Source organism: Dermochelys coriacea, chromosome 11, assembly GCF_009764565.3.
Source record: "Dermochelys coriacea isolate rDerCor1 chromosome 11, rDerCor1.pri.v4, whole genome shotgun sequence".
NCBI classification, from domain to species: domain Eukaryota; kingdom Metazoa; phylum Chordata; order Testudines; family Dermochelyidae; genus Dermochelys; species Dermochelys coriacea.
In genome coordinates, this window is record NC_050078.2 from 61,866,903 (window position 1) to 61,886,156 (window position 19,254).

The 19,254-nt window shown below is 41.9% G+C and overlaps 1 protein-coding gene across 1 annotated transcript; it reads left to right on the plus strand.

Moving 5' to 3' along the window:
- Positions 1-1,129: 1,129 nt before the first annotated feature.
- Positions 1,130-16,736, plus strand: LOC119863737 (cytochrome P450 20A1). Its single transcript, XM_038422556.2, is given in 11 exon segments — positions 1,130-1,277; positions 2,505-2,672; positions 4,148-4,226; positions 5,385-5,500; positions 6,449-6,503; positions 8,340-8,460; positions 9,733-9,844; positions 14,360-14,423; positions 16,113-16,169; positions 16,172-16,226; positions 16,385-16,736. Coding segments are annotated over 11 exon segments (1,110 nt in total). The 5' UTR covers positions 1,130-1,145; the 3' UTR covers positions 16,536-16,736.
- Positions 16,737-19,254: the final 2,518 nt, after the last annotated feature.

The following is a 19,254-nucleotide window of genomic DNA, read 5'->3' on the forward strand; positions in this document are numbered from 1 at the left end:
GAGACCCAGCCAGACATCACTGCATCAGTTTGCACTCTGTTCACAATTGGAATGTTTCCTTTACTATCATAAGGGTCAGGAATTTTGTTTTCCTTTGAGATGAAAGCTCGGATTCCAGATCATGATTCCATGACAAATTCCACTGCTGCAGAAGGTGAAAGGGGGTCTGTATAATTTAACAGGACACTCTTTTCTATAAGAGATCTGGCACTCCTCTGCAGATGGGCAAGAGTAGGTGTTAGTAACAGTAGTGCAATAAGAGCTCATTGGTGTGGCCCTTGAGGGATGTATGAAAAGCAGTGTTATAGCTGAAAGTAAAAGACTCTGGAATTAGATCTCTCCGTATTGTATCCTGACATGATTGTTGAAGGTAGTGCACATCCCCGGCTCCTTCACGTTGACTGACACATCGTGTGCATGTCTGCAATGCTAGTGGATAAAACGAGGCCACAGAGCAGTAGAAGAAAGGAAAAGAGCAGCACTGTATCCATGCCTTTGTCTGGGCCTCCATCCCATGAAATAATTGATTCTAAAATGAGCTTGTGGACCAGTAGAACAGCAATGTTGTATCCATGAGTAAGATGTAAACAGATTGTAAGTGAGCCTGCTAACTAATTTCATTGCATGGGGGTCGGGCTGTAGTGTCATCTGATGCTGTACCAAGTTGATGACATTGTAAGCCGGGGACCTTGTAACAAGTTATAACTTATTACTGCAGTTCTCATAAAAATGGTGAGAAGAGCCAGTGACTGTTTATGTAGCATGCACTCCAGGGAGACAGCCTAGGTATGCTAGGAGCAGCATCCTGTACTGTCACATGGAGGATCCAGTTCTGGGTCCCAGATTTCATGGAACAAGAGAGTTTTTGAGCTCTGTGGAGACCATTCCTGGAAGGAGGAAATGCCCCGTATTGCTGTCAACTTACGAGTAGCACTGACCGAGTTCAAAGGCAACTGTGTTCATTGTCCTTATTCAGAAGGATAGGTTGCCCTAGTTTTGGGAGCCATTGAGCAGAGAGGACATAAAGGGCAAAATGAGGGAATTCTAGAGGATTCTCTAAATTTCCCTTTCTTCCCCCCACAAATCTGTTTTGACTGATATTTCAGACTTTCTTTTTGTTGTTTGTTTCAGCGGATCCCTTTGAAATGATGCTAAAGTCCCTGTTGAGGTACCAGTCTGGACTCAGTGGGGATGCGGGGGAGAGTCACCTGAGGAAAAAGCTGTATGAAAACGGTGTGACCAAGTCCCTGCAGAGTAATTTTGCTGTCATCCAGAAGGTGAATTACTTGATTTGAAGGCTTGCAGTGTGCAGGCCAGCATGTAACATTTTCTCGGAGAGAACAGTAATCTGTGGCCTTTAGCGGAGAGGATAATGGGGAAGGTTAGAGGGAAGGTTGGTGCTGGAATGAGAACCATGTGCAGATTTTGAGAATGTTTTAAAATCTCAGTATTCTAACTTCTGGACTTTTATTTCTTCTATTATTATGGAGGACTGCTAGCTTTCCATTATAAGTCTGTTTATTTATTTATTTTTGCTCTTCTCCCTCAAAGTCCTCAAAAATAAAATTTCCACTTCGCATTTTACATATTCCTGCTCTGAGATTGGTAAATTTGAGGTAATTGACACAAAATTTTGCCAGAAGCTGGGAATGGGCAACAGGAGATAAATCACTTGATTGGTACACACTCTTAAGCTGGTCTGGCATCCCCTCTAGAACAGATCACTGGCACTCATGCATACTGTGAAAGGACAAACACATGGATGAAGCACATTATTGTTTTCTATATTAAGACCAAGGAATCAATGGAACGGATATTGTATAAATTGCTGTCAGATGCACAAAGTAAACAAAGTGAAAGAAATGCTATTTCCCCCCATATTCCAGGTGTGGTTGACTTTGTTACTTGCAACAATATTTGGATAGCAAGTTTCACAGAGAAATGTAATATTAGTGGTGGCAGTATCCATCTGACTGTATAAATACGATATGAATATGCTTTTGTTTGCATTAGTTCACTACATTTAGAAGGAAGGACAGGGTTCGGTTATGTTTATTTCAAGACATTAGATACAACCAAAAATGCTGTAGTGTTTGCGTTCTAGGTATATCTCCAGAGGGTGGGAGCAGGGCAGGATGCCAGATGTTGGGATTGTACTCAGACTCACCCTGGCAACCAAATATAGTTAGTCATATTAGCTCCAACCCAAGATTACTAAACGGTTTAAGCATTGCTTTGTGGTAGAAGGAGCAGGCTCACAGGGGCCCTATGGGGAAAAACTCTAGGAACAGCCAACCTTAGCAGGAACCTAAGGCTGTTTGTTCTTTAAGTTAATAATTTTAAAAAAAAACCTGCAAGAAGGGTTAAGTTTGAGCCATATCCAGTGTCTGGACTGTTAAGAGCTGGGTGAGAACACTTCCTCTTTAAGGTGTGTTCTAAAGAACAATGGGGTGAAGTGGTAGGTCAAGGAGATTATTGTGGCTTTCTTATTTCCTTTCTTTTAGCTGTCTAAAGAGTTGCTAGCAAAATGGCTGTCCTTTCCTGAGTCTCAACATGTGCCCCTTTGCCAACACATGCTGGGCTTTGCCATGAAGTCTGTCACACAGACAGCAATGGGTGGTAGTTTTGAAGATGACCGGGAAGTAATTCGATTCCGCAGGAACCATGATGCAGTAAGTCTCGGGAAGAGCAAGGAATGTTCTCCTAGATCCTGTCAATTTTCCAGGTTGATGGCATTAGCCTCTATCACTGCATAGTTTAGCAAGGGGTACAAAATGCTGGAGCAGAGGCCTTCACCTTGGATGTTCAGATTGGTAGGGTCTCCAAGCAGGTGATTTCTCCACTATTTTGTCAAATTTTACACTTGGTCAACAATAAAGAAATAGCTAATAAGTTTATGGTAATTTTTGTAAGGCTGGAGTTTTCTAAAGCACTTAGTGGAACTGGGTGTATGCAAATGTCTTTGAAACCTGATGGCATTTGGATGCTTAACTCACTTAAAGTCTTATGAAAATCCCATCCCAAGTCTTTGATTTCTGGTCCCTTCTTAAACCCTCAGTGTTGTGAATAAAGAGAACATCTGAGGTGATCACAGTTAGTCCAAGTAGAGGCCTTCATCCACACTTACAGAACCATCACGCTACCTGTAAGGGTAATTATGCAAGATTGGTACTTTGTGATCAGGAGGCACAATACTGAGCTGAAATTGGGAATGAATGGCAAAGGTTTAAATGAGGCTCTGTGATAAATGCCATTTAGCTCTTACGAGTAAATGGACCAAAGTTACTTTGAATCTTTGATGTTGTGCCATCTCCCTTTGATCAAAATATCTTGGATCCTTTATGGACCTTTCTAAAATCAAGAGTAAAAATGATGTGACCTATGATAAGATGCTACACTAACATGCAGAATAAGTGGGTTGAATTTTTTGGCCCTAATGTTTTTGTGCCTTGGGACACGATGGCTTGGAAGTCTTTGCTAATAGAGGTAGGTTCAGCCTCCAGGAAGTGGACATCTGGGAACTAATTTTCAGAGGTGCTGAATACCACTTTAGCTGAAGTCAGTGGGAGCTGTGGGTGCTTGGCAATTCTATAAATTGAGACCATAGTTTCACACTTTTCTCTCAAAAGCAATCTCTGAGACCCGTCATGTGAGTTCTAGACTTCAGCCAGAATGCTGATGGCTCCAAAGATGAGGATTTGAGGATGGAATGGAAAAAATAGGAACCCAGTGGTTCTGTCAGATATGATAAGGGTCTCTTAAAAATTATCTGCAAAGGCTTGTTTTTAAAAATTGGGTTTGTAACCTTTTTTGCTTCCCTGTGGATAAATGAGGCATACATTACATCAGTGATGTAAAAGTAAAGGGCCTTCCTTCTCCCGCTCGGGATATATCATTTTTTCAGTTGTAATTAATCCCCATGACTGCATCATCTCAGCTCAATTCCAGCAGCACTTTGCAAATAGCCTCACAAACACAGCAGCACATGTGATTGTGCCCACACTTAAAACAAGCTATTTCCTATTCAGGCCTGCTATAGGGAAGGGAAGTCTTTGGTTTTTTTGTGCATGTGTCAGGATAAAGTTAGGCAGAGCTGCCAGCAACCTGTGACTTGGAGGGTAATGGAATTCATCTGTACCTCTTTCAGATATGGGCAGAAATTGGAAAGGGTTTCTTGGATGGGTCACTAGACAAAAGTATGACCAGGAAAAAGCTCTATGAAGATGGTAAGTTGTTTTTCCACCACTCCCCAACTCCCATCTATTGGCTCATTCACACACTGGTGGTTACTTTGTTTAAGGTAACTACCATATGAAGGTGTTAGATTTGCCCATATTTATTTATGTATTGGCTTTTCTGTGGAATTCATCACCATAGTATCTGAGCACCTTGCATACATTATCGATTTTTCTTGTGTGGTAGTGAATTTTTGTCATCTCTATTTTACAAACAAGGCCAAAGTGGTTAAATGACTTGCCCAAGGTCACACAGGAAGCTTGTGGCAGAACTGGAAACTGAACTCAGATTTCCTGAGTTCCTGTTTAGTGATTTAACTACAAGACCATTCTTCCTCTTAGTTAGCCATGAAACAGAATGTAGAAGTCCTGAATTGTGGCTTTAACCACAGCCTTCTGTGCTGTATCTTGGTATTCCCAGGACAGCTTACTATTTTCCGTTATGCATCTGGTTCTCTCATGTCATCTTTCATATGTTGCCACACCAGATTATTTTATTTTTGTGCTGTTTTGTCTCTCTTAATTATTATTAAAATATTAAAGTAATATTAAGGACTTAATTTAAACCCACAAAAACAGGGTGTTCCCTTTCTTGCACTTGTGCTGTGTGTTTAAGGACATGAGGCCAAATTCTGCTCTGTTAAGCTGATGTACATCCAGAATTGTCTTCATTAGAGTTGCACCAGTTTTATAGCAGTATGACACAACAGAGCAAACTCTGATCTCCTTTATTTTGTGCGCGAGTACTGCTGGGGTCCTCAGACAGCATGTGAGAGGAAGGAGGTGCTACAACAATGTGAATGATTAGCAGCAATAACTCTATAGACCACACAGGCTGTGAGATCTGAGTGAAGTATAAGAATGTTTCGTGGGGTGATTGTTAAACCCTGAATGTTGTTTGAACTTGCTCTCGTGATCTGAGCTGGACCATTTGTCTGTTTGACTCGTACATTTTTAGATTAAATTTCAGTAAACTTCTTGCAAATTGACACTAAGTAACATGCTTAGCACATAGTCTGCTTCTGTCAATGGACACAGGATGGACAGCTTGCCTGAAAGACTGTTTGGGAAGATGGATTCTAGAAGAGTCCTCTGCTGCTTTTGGGGGTGACCAGCTTTTAAAATAATGATTTGTTTGTGTGCATGAAGCTCTGATGGAGATGGAATCCGTCTTAAAGAAAGTCACAAAGGAGCGGCGGGGCAGGAGCTTCAACCGCCACGTCTTCATAGACTCCTTACTGCAGGGGAACCTGAGTGACAAGCAGGTATGTACAGCTATTGTGGACGTATCATTACATGCTAATGGAGTTTCACTAGATCAATTGTTAATTACATCTTAGCATTTGATTAATTGTCTGTCTTGCATCTCGTTCAGTCCAGATTCCTCACTAGAGTATAATGTATATTTTCATCTTCCAATCTTTAAATGCATTATATTTTTGGTTACGTTCTGTTTTTCTGCTTTATTGTTCTACGAACTAGATGGGTATTTAGTATTAAGAATTTCTTTGCTTAAGTACCCTTTGTAGACCTTGACTTAACTATGAAAAAAACAGAAATAAGGAAACAGAGGTTACAATGGACAAAGCATGAATTCACAAGTGGCCTTGTCACTAATATGTAGCTATTAGAAGAAATAGTAAGAAGAAGAGTAATGTGTGATAAACTTGCAGCTGCAGCTTTGCTTACTGGCACACTTTTTATAGCACATGAACAGCTTATGATCTATACAAGGATTGGTTTGCAAAATTAGTAAGCCAATCATAAAGCATGTGAATATAATGCACAATTAGAATTTTTTAGAATATGTATATAATCTGATTTATAATTATGTATGCTGGAGTTGTCGTGCACCCTAACCACATCCAACACCTGATCACCTCAGTTGTAGCTTTATGAAATTCTAATAAAGAAACCTCAAGGACGAGTCCAGATTCACACAGAGCTTTTTGGATTCTAGAGGACTGAATAAAGTGTTCTCCCAGAACTGGACAAGGCGTTCTGGATAAGCCAAGTGGAAAAGGTCTTGGAGGGAATCCCAAAACCCTTCCAGGGGAAGCACTACAGAGAGTTCAATCCTATCCTTTCATGCTGGATTTCATGCTGTCTGAGTTAAGGTGATTTAGTGTGGTGGAATGGAAGATGTGATTTGTCATTAAATTCTTTAATGTTTTCTCTGACTCCATACCCCTGAACCAGATTTTGTTTCATAGATCCTCGAAGACACGATGATATTCTCTCTGGCAGGGTGTGTAATCACGGCTAACCGTAAGTAGAGAACACAGGCAGCTTTCAACTCTGACAGAGATAAGGGGACTAATCTCTATTGAAAAAGCATATTGAGATGAGACGTATTTTATGTAAAGAAAAAGCAAAATCTCCCTTCCCTTTTCTCTTATACTAGAAATTTATTCAGGCAGGTATTTCTACAGCATTTCCGGGTGCCCTATCGGTGCATCTTTCTAGGTAGTGGGTTCTAGTGGATTGAAGCTAAGCTGTTATAAACAACCCTCCATGTCATGCTGTGAGTCTTAGAATTTCCTGCTGCTGTTCTTCACTTGGACTCTAAGCCCATCCAACTGGTGCTAAATTAGATGAAATTGTACCAAAGGAAAGCAGCCCAAAATGATCATCCTTGAAATAAACTTTGTTGCTCTTGGAAGATTTAGAGCAAATGATGTTTGACTGGCTGTTCCACATTTCCCTAGCATGTATGCTATCAACACTTTTTTTTAAAGTTACTTGCATTATATAAGGATTATGAGAAAAGCAAACAGAAATAAGAACCAAGCTTTTGGCTGCACAGATTGTTACTATGTTGGGGAACTTTTCTGAACTAAATCTGCAGGATTAACAGGCCCAAAATCATCCATTTATCTGGAATCCCAAAGACAGCCGTCTAAATATAGCACTTAACCAAGATGTTGAAAAATATTGAAAGTCAAGTAGCAAAGCTCACGTAAAGAGAATGTCAGTGGTACAGGAAACTCTCTCCCAGTTTTGGTTGTTCAATTTTCTGATGGGATCCCTTGTACAACCTCCAGAGTAGAAAATGGCAAAATGCCTGCTTACTCTTGCTTCTTGCAAGTTGGAAACACTACTTCACATGGGCTTATTTCATATTAGAGCTGTCTGTCTTTCTGATAATTTTATTGGAGAAGTCTGCCTAGATAGTATATCATAAGTCTATTGCTAGATACGCAAAAGACCAGATCCAGCCACATGGTACAGGGAGTTGTTATACATCCCTTGTGCCACCTGAATCCCTCTTGTGCACAGAGAGATTCAGCAAAAAAGGGGGGGACAAGTGACAATATAGCTGCCACCTTCCCATCGGAGCTCCGCCAGGGGGCGATAAGAGCTCCATTGAGGGGAAATGTTAAATCAGTGAATCCCCAACTGCTCAGTCACATCGCTTTCCTGGTCAGCACTGTCCACTCTCCTATGACCCACCTGCTGGAGGGGAGGTTTTGGGTGCTTTCTCCACGTGTGTTGGGAGCCTCACTTTGGTAGATTTACTCCTCAGGGGCCTATAGTTAAATCTAGTCTGATTGTCTACATTCTCTGATTATCCTGAGTTCTGGCCTGTGCGAAGGCAGTATGACTGTTGTAGGAGCTGTGCTCTGGGGATTAGGGGAGGAGCAGCAGTATGGAGTGGTTGACCCTTCTTAGGACTGTCTGGTCTCTTCTATGCGGATCGTGGAGCTGTGAGGCTGCAGCACCCCAAGCCCACTAAATGACTATTTCCTCCTTAATCCACTTGGTTTGATGATCGTTTTCCAGTATTTCCCAAGTTTCTTGTCACTAGGACAGAAAAAGGGATTCCAGATTGTAGTATCCCTGGATAGCATCATTCAGACTCTGTCCTATTATTCAGTATAGAATCAATAAGGTCTACTGGGTAAATTCTATACAGCTACATTTTATAGTTCATGCAGATGTTATCCTTTCACATTTGCATCTCATGTGTCTCCCTAATGCCTCTTCACTGCATTAGAAGAGTAACTTTGCAGAGATAGAGAGAAGGAAAGCTGGACTTGATTAGTCCCCCTTAAATGAGGAGATGGATTTGCTGAGCCAGCACTCTCCTTGTTCCTTTCTTAGTGTGCACCTGGGCAGTCTATTTCCTGACGACATCGGAAGAAGTCCAACAGACCCTCTACAAGGAGGTGGACCGAGTTGTTGGAAAGGGCCCACTTACACATGAGAAAATTGAGCAGCTCAGGTGGGTCCATGTTAAGAGTGGGAGAAGCACTTGAGCTAAATAAGGTGTCATTGTGATCCTGCATGCTAAAGGCTGACTCCTATCCATGCTTGTGAAAGAAGGGGAAGCAGCAACACTGAGTGTGTCCAGTGACTCAGGGAGCATGCCCATCAGAAACCCAGGTGGAGTTTGCTTGGAGTCAATGGGAGCATTTACCTTGACTTCATTTGGAGCTGGATTGGGCCCCTTAACAAGACGCCTTGTGGTGGGCTTGGGAGCTGTGCTCTGAACCATGTCTTGCCACTCCTTTGAGCAGGAACAAAGGGGGTATCCTTGACTGGTGATTCTTGTTGATGGCTATGTACCCCTTTGGAAAAGTCCAAGAGGAGTGAATAAGAGAGAGACCTTTTCTGTAGGTGTTAGAACCATCCTATAGAAAGCAACAGAGAATTATATCCCTGGTGTAGGATTCTACCAGATGGTTCAAAAAAACCCTGTTAGGCTCTATTCAGCTGTGTAGGTTTTTAGACAGTTTCACTAGTATCATGTTAAATTTCAGTAGAACCCTCTTAGTTTCAGCCTTACTAATAATAGTAATCTAGGTGGTGTTTGTGTTGCAGTAGTGCCCATCAGGAGCAGCCCTCTTATGTAAGGTGCAGTACAACACAGTTCCCAACTTTATTCAGCACTTAAGTGCTTTACTGAGTTGGGACCTAGGTGCAGAGGATTCATAGTATTAGGGCCCTCCAAAGTAGGTGTCGTTGGTAGCAGGGGGGACATGACTTGAGGTGGTTGATGAGGACAGGGCACAGTGCGTTGAACTTTCAACAAGGAGGATTAGGAGTCTTGCCAATGTCCCTAAAGCATGTGCCTCAGCGCTTAGATACCTTAAGCAAACCTCAGAGAGTCCAGCCACTGATGCAGCATACTTCTGCGGTCCACTGCTATAGCTGCTGTAAGGCCCTGTAGAGCAGTGGAACGCTGGAGTACTGTTGTAAGAGTGCTTCTCTCTCTCCTTGATGAAACTTGTTGTCTAGCTGCTATCAGCTGGCCACTGAACAGATGATATTTTTATAATCTCCCAGAGAAAGCCTCTTGCTTCATCTACAATTGTGCCAGGACTTCTCACTGAGTGTGTCCTGGAAGCAGCTCTGGGAGAAGAGCTGTGATCCCAAAAGCAGAGGGTCAGCAAGTCTAGGGCAGCCTTACGCAGAACAGCCATTCCTGATGCCACAGAAATATGCACTTGCTTGTCTCAGAAAAAGCTTTATTGGCACAGACTTCTATTTGCAGGTATTGCCGGCAGGTCCTGTGTGAGACGGTGCGGACAGCAAAGCTTACGCCAATTGCCGCACGGCTGCAGGAGCTGGAGGGAAGAATTGACCTGCATATTATTCCCAAAGAGGTAAGACAGAGCTGGGAGCTCAAACTTGCCCTCTCCTCTTGATTGATTTTGGTCTTTGCAATTCTGAAGTTCCCATTAGCGTGGAGAAGGGGAGCACTGTGCCCAATTACTGTCAAACCCAGATTATTTCTCTAGCACAGTTTACACCAAGATGACAGTCTGTCTTTGATATTTGTGCAGTTTATCTTGGAGCTCTTCCCCTTTCCTCTGTGAAGAGGCTATTCTAGAACCCTGAGTAGATTTGCATTGAGTGGTTCATTATAATGGCCTTCCGTGGACTACTTCTGCTGGCTTTGAAGGGGTCTGTCTCTGGGCTAAATTGTGCACAAAAAATCCTAATTTAAGAACAAAAGAATGGCCATATTGAGTCAGACCAATGGTTCATCTAGTCCAGTATCCTGTCTTCTGACAGTGGCCAGATGCTTAAAAGGAAATGAACAAAACAGGGCAATCATCAAGTGATCCATCCCCTGTCATCTAGTCCCAGCATCTAGCAGTCAGAGATATATGGACACCCAGAGCATGGGGTTCCATCTCTGACCATCTTGGCTAATAGCTATTAGTGGACCTATCCTCCATGATCTTATCTAGTTCATTTTTTAACCCAGTTACACTTTTGGTTTTCACAACATCCCCTGGCAACGATTTCCACAAGTGGACTGTGTGTTGTATGAAGTAGTACTTCTTTTTCTTTTTAAACCTACTGTGTATTAATTTCATTGGGTGATCCCTGATTCTTGTTACATGAAGGAATAAATAGCACTTCCTTATTCACTTTCACCACACTATTCACGATTTTATAAACCTCTATCATGTTCCCCCTCCCCTTAGTTGGCTCTTTTCCAAGCTGAATAGTTCCAGTAATTTTAATCTCTGCTCGTATGGAAGCTGTTCCATACCCTTAACCTTTCTTTCTTTCTTTTTTCTTTCTTTCTTTCTTTCTTTTTCTTTCTTTCTTTTTTTCTTTCTTTCTTTCTTCTTTCTTTCTTTCTTCTTTTCTTCTTTTACCTTTCCAGTTCTAATATGTCTTTTTTGAGATGGGGTGACCAGAACTGCATGCAGTATTCAAGTTGTGGACATACCGTGGATTTATGTAATGGCATTATGATATTTTCTGTCTTGTTATCTATCGCTTTCCTAATGGTTCCTAATATTCTGTTAGATTTTTGACTGCTGCAGCACATTGAACAGATATTTTAAGAGAACTATTCACAATGACTCCCAAGATCTTTCTTGAGTTGTAATAGCTAAGGTAGAGACCATAATTTTGTATGTATAGTTGGGACTATTTTCCAATAGGCATTACTTTGCATTTATCAACATTGAAATTCATCTGCCATTTTGTTGCCGAGTCACCTAGCTTTCCGAGATCCCTTTGTAACTCTTCACAGTCTCTTTTGGACTTAATTATCTTGAGTAATTTTGTATCGTCTGCAAACCATGCACCTTATTGTTTACACTTTTTTCCAGATCATTTATGAATATATGAACAGCACTGATCCCAGTAGAAACCCCTGGAGACACCACTATTTACATCTCTCCATTTTGAAAACTGACCATTTATTCCTAGCCTTTGTTTCCTGTCTTTTAACCAGGTACTGATCCATGTGAGAATCTTCCCTCTTATCCCATGACTGCTTACTTTGCTTAAGAACTTTGAGGGACCTTGTCAAAGGCTTTCTGAAAGTCCAAGTACACTATCCCACTGGATCACCCATGTCCAGGTGTTTGTTGATCCCCTCAAAGAATTCTAAGATTAGTAAAGCATAATTTCTCTTTACAAAAGCCTTGTTGACACTTACCCAACAAATTGTGTTCATCTATGTGTCTGACAATTTTGTTCTTTACTATAGTTTTAACTAGCTTGCCTGGTATTGAAGTTAGGCTTACCGGCCTGTAATCGCCAGGATTGCCTCTGAAGCCTGTTTTTAAAAATGGCATCACTTTAGCTATTCCTCCCTTCATCTGGTACAGAAGTTGATTTAAGTGATAGGTTACATACCATAGTTAATAGTTCTGCAATTTCATATTTGAGTTTCCTTCAGGATTCTGATGACTCCGGTCCTCATGACTTATTACTGTTTAGTTTAGCAATTTGTTCCAAAAACCGCCTCTACTGACACTTCGTCTGGGACAGTTCCTCAGATTTGTCACCTAAAAAAGAATCTCCCTCACATCCTCTGTAATGAAGACCGATAAAAAGAATTCATTTAGCTTCTCCGCAATGACCTCATCTTCCTTGAGTGTTCTTTTAACACCTCAATTGTCCAGTGGCTCCAGTGGTTGTTTAGCAGGCTTTCTGCTTCTGATATACTTTAAAAAAAATGTGCTGTTAGATTTTGCTAGTTGCTCTTCAAATTCTTTTTTGGCCTGCCTAATTATATTTTTATACTTGACTTGCCAGACTTCGTGTTCCTTTCTATTTTCCTCAGTAGGATTTGACTTTCAATTTTTAAAGGCTGCATTTTTGTCTTTAACCACCTCTTTTACTCTGTTTAGCTCTGGTTGCACTATTTGAGTCCTCTTACTATTTGTTTTAATTTGGGATATACATTTAATTTGAGCCTTTATTATGGTGTTTTAAAAAAAAGTTTCCTTTCAGGCATTTAATTTCTGTTTAACTAGCTTCCTCATTTTTATGTAGTTCCCCTTTCTATAAGTTAAATCTACTGTGGTGGACTTCTTTGGGTATCTCTTCCCCCCCTCATCCCCCCCCACATGCATACATACATTATGGCAGCTATCACCAAGCGGTTCGCTATATTCATCTCTTGGACCAGATCCTGGCTCCAATTTAGGACTAAATCAAGATTGCATCTCCCCTTTTGGATTCCAGGATTAGTTGCTCCAAGAAGTAGTCATCAATGGTATCTAGAAACTTTATTTCTGCATCCTGTCCTGAGGTGACATGTACCCGGTCGTTAATGGGGATAACGAAATCCCCATTATTCTTGAGTTTTTATTTTGATAGCCTCTCTAATCTCCCTGAGGCATTTCACAGTCACCATCATCATCCTGGTCAGGTGGCCGATATATGTTCTACACACTATCCTCTATTATTCAAGCATAATTTCTATCCATTAGAGATTCTGTGGTACAGTTTGATTCATTTAAGATGTTACTATATTTGACTCTTTGCTTTTCTTTCACATATGTGCCATGACCCCCACAAGCAGTGGCCTATATATTAGGTCCCCTGGTATTAGTGTCCCATTGAATGTCTCAGTTGCACCAAGTAGGGTCTGATACTGTCACCTTTAACAGATACAGAGAAAGACTTTACTCTGCATGCAGTTCACTGATTCCTGTGGGACTTGTTTGCAAAGTAAAGGACTAATGAAAAGCCCATAGAAGAGAAGGGCAATGGATCCGGCCCTAGAGTACTACTAACTATGAGCAGGGGTGGCAGAACTGGGCCCCAAATTATAAATCCTAATTTATTGGGCAGATGCTGCCTGCCTTACTCACTGACCCAGAACAAAATCTATTTCAATTCCATTTACTTCAGTTGAGTTGTATCAGTTTATATCAGGTATGAATTTCGTCCATGGGACTAACTCCACTGAACAGAACAGAACTTGGTCTGTAGATTGTAAACTCTTCAGAACAGGTATGTCACAACAGAGCTGCTGAAAAATAAAAGTAAAGGGCCTTGGGATTGTGATTAAGGACATTTGGAAGCCCAATATAAGGTTGAGTTACAAGGCATTGCTGCTTTTTGGGAATGTTTGGATTTCATTTGCTCTCCTCATCTCAGCTCTCTCTCTTTGTCTGTACTTGGATTGGATTGAGCAGAGCTGGACACAATGGTGCTGGCCTCTCTTTTGCTTACATTAAACTGTTCCCTGACACACATGTTCTGTTTTAATTTCAGTATGGTTTCCGAGTGGGTTTCCTTGCCACAAATGGAAGTGGTGGCTTGAATTTATGCTGGTGATGGGGCTCAGTCCTAATCTTTAACATACTTTGTATCATGTGTGCCTGACATAGTTGTGGGAAGAATGAGGAGATCTTGGGTGAAATAGGTTTGTCTTTGGTGTACTAGAGATGGGATATTATCAGATCCCTGGCCACACCCCCAAGAATTTTTAGAGAAAGTTTGAAATCTGTATCTGACCTTGTGCCTGGCTCCTATCTCAATATGGGCTAAACTTGAACTCTGGTATGAACACGTCTGGAAGTTTAGATCGGATATGAACTTAGTGGCGGTTGACTTTCCCACCCTTTTAAAACCACAGGGTCCAATTAAATTTGCTCTAAAGACCTATGCAATTTAATAGAAAATGATAGCTTAAAAATTAAAAATGTAAAGGTGTTGGGGATAGGGTATTATGTTCTATATAGGACTGTATGTCTATAGTCCTATATAGGAATATTGCATATAGGACTATTAGTGTTTCTATATAGGACACTTCCATAAGGGCTGTCTAATGGTTTACTATCTATGGTAACTTTATCCCTGTCGTGAATTCTAGACTGACTCAGATGTATCTTTTCTTTTCTCTTTCATTTCAGACTCTTGTGCTATACGCTCCTGGGTTGGTGCTTCAGGACAGCTCAGCTTGGCCTCACCCTAAAGGTATGGGATACCCGAAACTTTATTATAGGTTGTTCTTTTTTTTTTTTTTCTTTGGATCTTGTCTCTCATGTCCCTATGGGTAGGCTGTCAAACCTTCGTACAGTAGCCGCTGTCGTGCTGAAGGAACTCCCTGCTAAGATTTGTTGAGGTCTCTTGATTGTCTCCAAGGACAGGGTTTTGGGTAACTCCAAATGTGATCTTGCAGGCTACATATTCATTGTGTATTAAGAAGTACAGTAACAGATATTTCTGGCTATTCACAGCACTCCCTTGGCAAATGCTGTGGGACTATTTTTCAGGTTTGCTACAAGGGGAAAATAGTGATTAAAATGGATTTGAAATCTCTATTCATTACCATAAACAATGGCTCATGGGAGGAAATGTCAGTCAAAGATTTTTTTTTTTAAGGGGAAGGAAACTCTACCTCATTATTTCCACCCATGAAAACAAAAAGGATCCTGGCAGGAAAATTAGAGCTCCAGAGGACAAAAGGAAATGCTGTAGCTTGCTTTGGCCTCCAGGTGGCAATTTTTAACACTGGTTTAACATAGCTTAGGCAGGAAAGAATGTGGGTCAGTGATTCTAGTCTGAGAGAAAAGACAGTGGAGCTTATGGGAGAAAAAATAGCCCTAAGGGCTCTATTCTTTCTCTTACAGCCATAACCCTTGCTTCAGGGGAAGAGGGAGGGTGGAGAGGCCTCCTGCCCTATCAGCATCATGCTAGCTGATACCTTCAGGGGCAGTAGGGGATTATACATCAGAATGACAGCTGTACTGTCCTTAGTTTGGGAAGGAGGCACTGGTTGAGGAAGCTGGAGGACAGGGCCATGGCCCACAGTCAGCACAACACACACCCAGTCATAGCCTGCCAGTAAATTAAGGGCTGAGATTGTGGTTGACATGGTGGGGGGAGGCATATTTGAGGGTTTCTTGTGTGCCCTCCTTTTGCCCACCTGAGCAAGTTTAGTCATAGTCCAGTTCTAATATAGTGTGGGTGAATGTCTGCTTTCAACAGGTTTTTCTAAATGACCGAGTTTCCCTTCTTGTTATATCATCTGTAATTTGCCACTTTTAATTAGAGTGTGAATGTAGTGCCCATTCCTCCTGACTCTGAAGGTCAATGGGAAAGCTCCTTTTGACTTTAATCAGCATAGGATCAGAGCTGTAGTTCATAGGCAAGGCAGGGAGCCAAAGGTTTGAAGTGTAATGGAAAGGATCTAATACACAGTGAGAGAGAATTGCCTTAAAGTCATCTAATGCATATTTCCTATAATATCATAGCTCAAGTTTTAAGCTCCCTGGCATTTTATTAGTCTGCCTGTTGGTACTTGATTATGGGAATTTCATTTTCATTTTAAACGAGCAGTTCCCTTAAAGCTTTCACTCAACCTCATGCTGAAACAAGTTCTTCTCGTTCTAATGAATCAATCAGCTTCCCCCCACACACATGCCAGCTGCTTGAAAGTGAGGGTGAGGGGCAAGAAGAATGGAAATTCATGTAAGAAGTGGAGAAGGAAGGGAGAGAGAAATCAGATTGCATGTGCTCTTCGTAAGCTGCATGATGTAGGAGGGGAGAAGGCATTTGTATTGATGTGATAGCAACGTAGTGGGATTTCGAGTTTTAGGATTTTATTAGTCTCTGCACCTTATGTGTACATATGTGCGTGCACACGCATGCATACCCAGGAAGAATCATTCCCTGTTTTGTCTTACAGATTTGATCCAGACAGATTCAGTGATGAATCCGCTATGAAAACTTTTCCTTACTGGGCTTTTCGGGAAGTCAGGAGTGCCCAGAGTTGAGGTGAGATAAAGAAAAGGCTATGTGTATGTGTGGATTCAGGAGTAGGAACAGCTTGTTCGTGTTAAATTTGTCAAGCATTGAACACCAGCCCTGGCAGACTGTATCAGCAGTGACTGCAGAATTCCTCATTGTCTTCTTTTATTATTCTTTCCCCCTAGGTTTGCCTATATGGTGGCCACAGTACTGCTGAGTATGTTGGTAAGGAAATTATATCTGCATCCCGTGAAAGGGCAGGTCATGGAGACCAAATATGAGCTGGTAACCTCTCCAAAGGAAGAAGCATGGATAACTGTATCCAAGAGAAGCTGAATGAACAAAGCCAGGAGTGAGTTAGAGAGAGAGAGCGCAAGAGAGAGAGCGCGCCTCAGAAAGGAGCCCTCCTCCATCATGCTGAACTGGTCAAGGGTTTAACGTTACTGTTTCATTACCTTCCATGTTCTTAACCCAGCAGCCTCTTGGTATTTTTTGTAACTCAAAAAAATTGTCATATTAAAGTAGATTTAATTCTTATGCCTTTTGGATACATTATTTTGACCTCTAGCCATTTTGCATTGAAGGAAGCAACATAATCTTACAGTTTTACTCATAGAACTGCTGTATTGGAATAGGCCAGTGCTCCAGCTAGCCCATTATTTGTATGGGGAAAGGGGTAGAACACCCCAGCAGAGTGTGATGGCAGCAAACAGCATGCTAGTTTCACGATGCACTTTTTAGTGGCTTTTAGTTAGGACAAACGACATGGAAAGAAAAGGGAGGGGCAAGGGCATGCTGGAGAAAAGAGGGGTGTGGGGGCAGGTGTGAAGTGAAGCAACTCTGGAGAAGGAGGGGGAGAGTTGGAGCAAACAGCACAGGGCAGAGACAGTCCAGTCAAAACTGTAGGAAGTTCTTTGTCTGGCCACAGGCCCCTGCTTTGACTCCTTCTCAGCCCAGCAGCTCTAGCTGGCTGGGGTCTCTGGTTGGTTCCTTTCCAGTTTCTCCTCAAGGCCATCTGGTGAGGTGGGGGGAAGCAGGGAGGCATCACCTGAATCCTAGTTTCCCCTAATGGTGGGGGAGGGAAGGGGTCCACTGCACTGTGCTGGTGGGGAGGGGTGGCCCTGGCTGGTCATGTAGGGCTGGGGAGGGAAATGGTTGTCCAATTCCTGCTAAAACAGTAGTGGCAGTTTCAAAAAGAACAAGGCAGGGATTCTGTAGCCAGCAGATTGAGGCCAGCATCTGATTTAATCAGCATCAGGAATGATTGCTGAACATCATTCATTGCACAGCATCAGGTTACTGCAAGGCTGGCAGAGCAAATGTGGGAAGTGGAGAGGGCTGATTTTATAGGCCTTTGGGTTAATATTCTAATTTACAAGTAAAAAGCCCTTTAGAGAGTCCACTTCCCAACCATTGTTAGCCAAATTATCACCAGCTAACCAGCCTGTTTGTGCAGGTCCCTCTCATTGCCCTAATGCAATGGTTCCCAACCTCTCCTTTTTTGAGTCTGTTGGGATGGGATAGACAGGCTGGTGCCCTCTTGTCCCCTTTGCCCTAAATCTTGATACGCTTGCTGTCCTCTCTCCTTTATTCTGTCCATTTTCTCACTCTTCCTTGTCCATTTGTTCTTTTATACATGCTTTCCCCATCCTCTTACCACTGTTCCCCCTAAACCTGCTTCTGATGACTCTGATCCCCATTCCCTCTCTCAACACAGTGCTGGCAGTGCTCATGTAGGGGTGGAGTAGAGAAGCTTGGGCTGGCAGGCTGCTACTTCAGCCACCATCATGTGAGCTGCTCTTGCAACCAGTCCTTTTAAGAGCCATAGCAGAAGGGGAGAAGCTTCCAAGGAGCTACCTTCTACCTCATCTGCAGAAGGGTCAGCATGTTTCAGGTGGGGAGATAGATCTGGGCAGCTGCAGTTTTCTTCACCTACACTGTGATCCTTTTCTTTGGCACCTCCACGTTGGGAAACTGTGCTCTTATAAAAGTGTCTTTGTTTCTTGTTGTTCACTGCCAGCCTAAATAGTGTCCTAGTGGCTCTGCTTGGATTAACATCTGATGCCATCTTCAGCTGAAATCTAAACAGAAAATCCTGCCTTTGTGTTCAGATCAGCTCTGCTTTTGTGGAGCTGAGATTCAAAACTCCAGAATGGTCCCTGATCCCATTGATACACGGTGGTGGGTGGGTGGGTGGGAGGGAGGGAAAGATATTTTACTATCTTTGTTTTCTGGATAGATAGAAGAAAGAAAGAAAGAAGAAGAAAAAAGAAAGAAAGAAAGAAAGAAAAATCACTGTGTGATTTAGCCCCTTGCACCTCACTGACATTTATTTCATAATGAATTACATATAAGCTCTATTAATCGGACCTCCACGTAACTGAAGGTTGATCCTGTGCCAGATAGCAATGCACCCTAAGCCTTGCTTATGTAAAACTTAATTTTCCCAAAGGTTCCCGATATTTCCAAAACTCTTTGGAAAAATAAGTATACACAATTTTATTTTAAAATATCCCTGGTGTGTGGAGGAGCCAAAATGGAGTTTATTCTTGGGGACTGGTAGAACAACACTGTATCTGTTAAGAACCTGTCTGAAAATAGCTGACTTTGTAGTATACTTAAGGCCACAATTTGCTTTCTTACTGTCACACCGTGGGAATGATGATTCAGACACTAGGAAGCTCTTTCAAAAATAAATTGTCCAAAAGCATCAAACTTCTGTTTAGTTCTGTTTGGAGTTCCCTGAACTGAGATAAAATGTACTCTTGTGATGTCCATTAAAGTCTCAGATACACACAATGCTTATTCACCTCTTATACTGGTATAAATTGGAATAACTCCACAGCAGTTGTAAACTTAGTCTATGTGTGCACCATGCACAGTTAGGGTTACTTAACTTTAACTTTAGTGGTCAGTGCCAATGTAGAAAAATTCCCTGCCCTTCTCAGCCAGGAACTGTGCCAAGTGCTGTTAGAAATGGGAAGAAGTAAAGTGATAAATGCCCAGAATACAAGTCTCTAGCACAGTTACATTAATATTATGACACTTCTTAGAG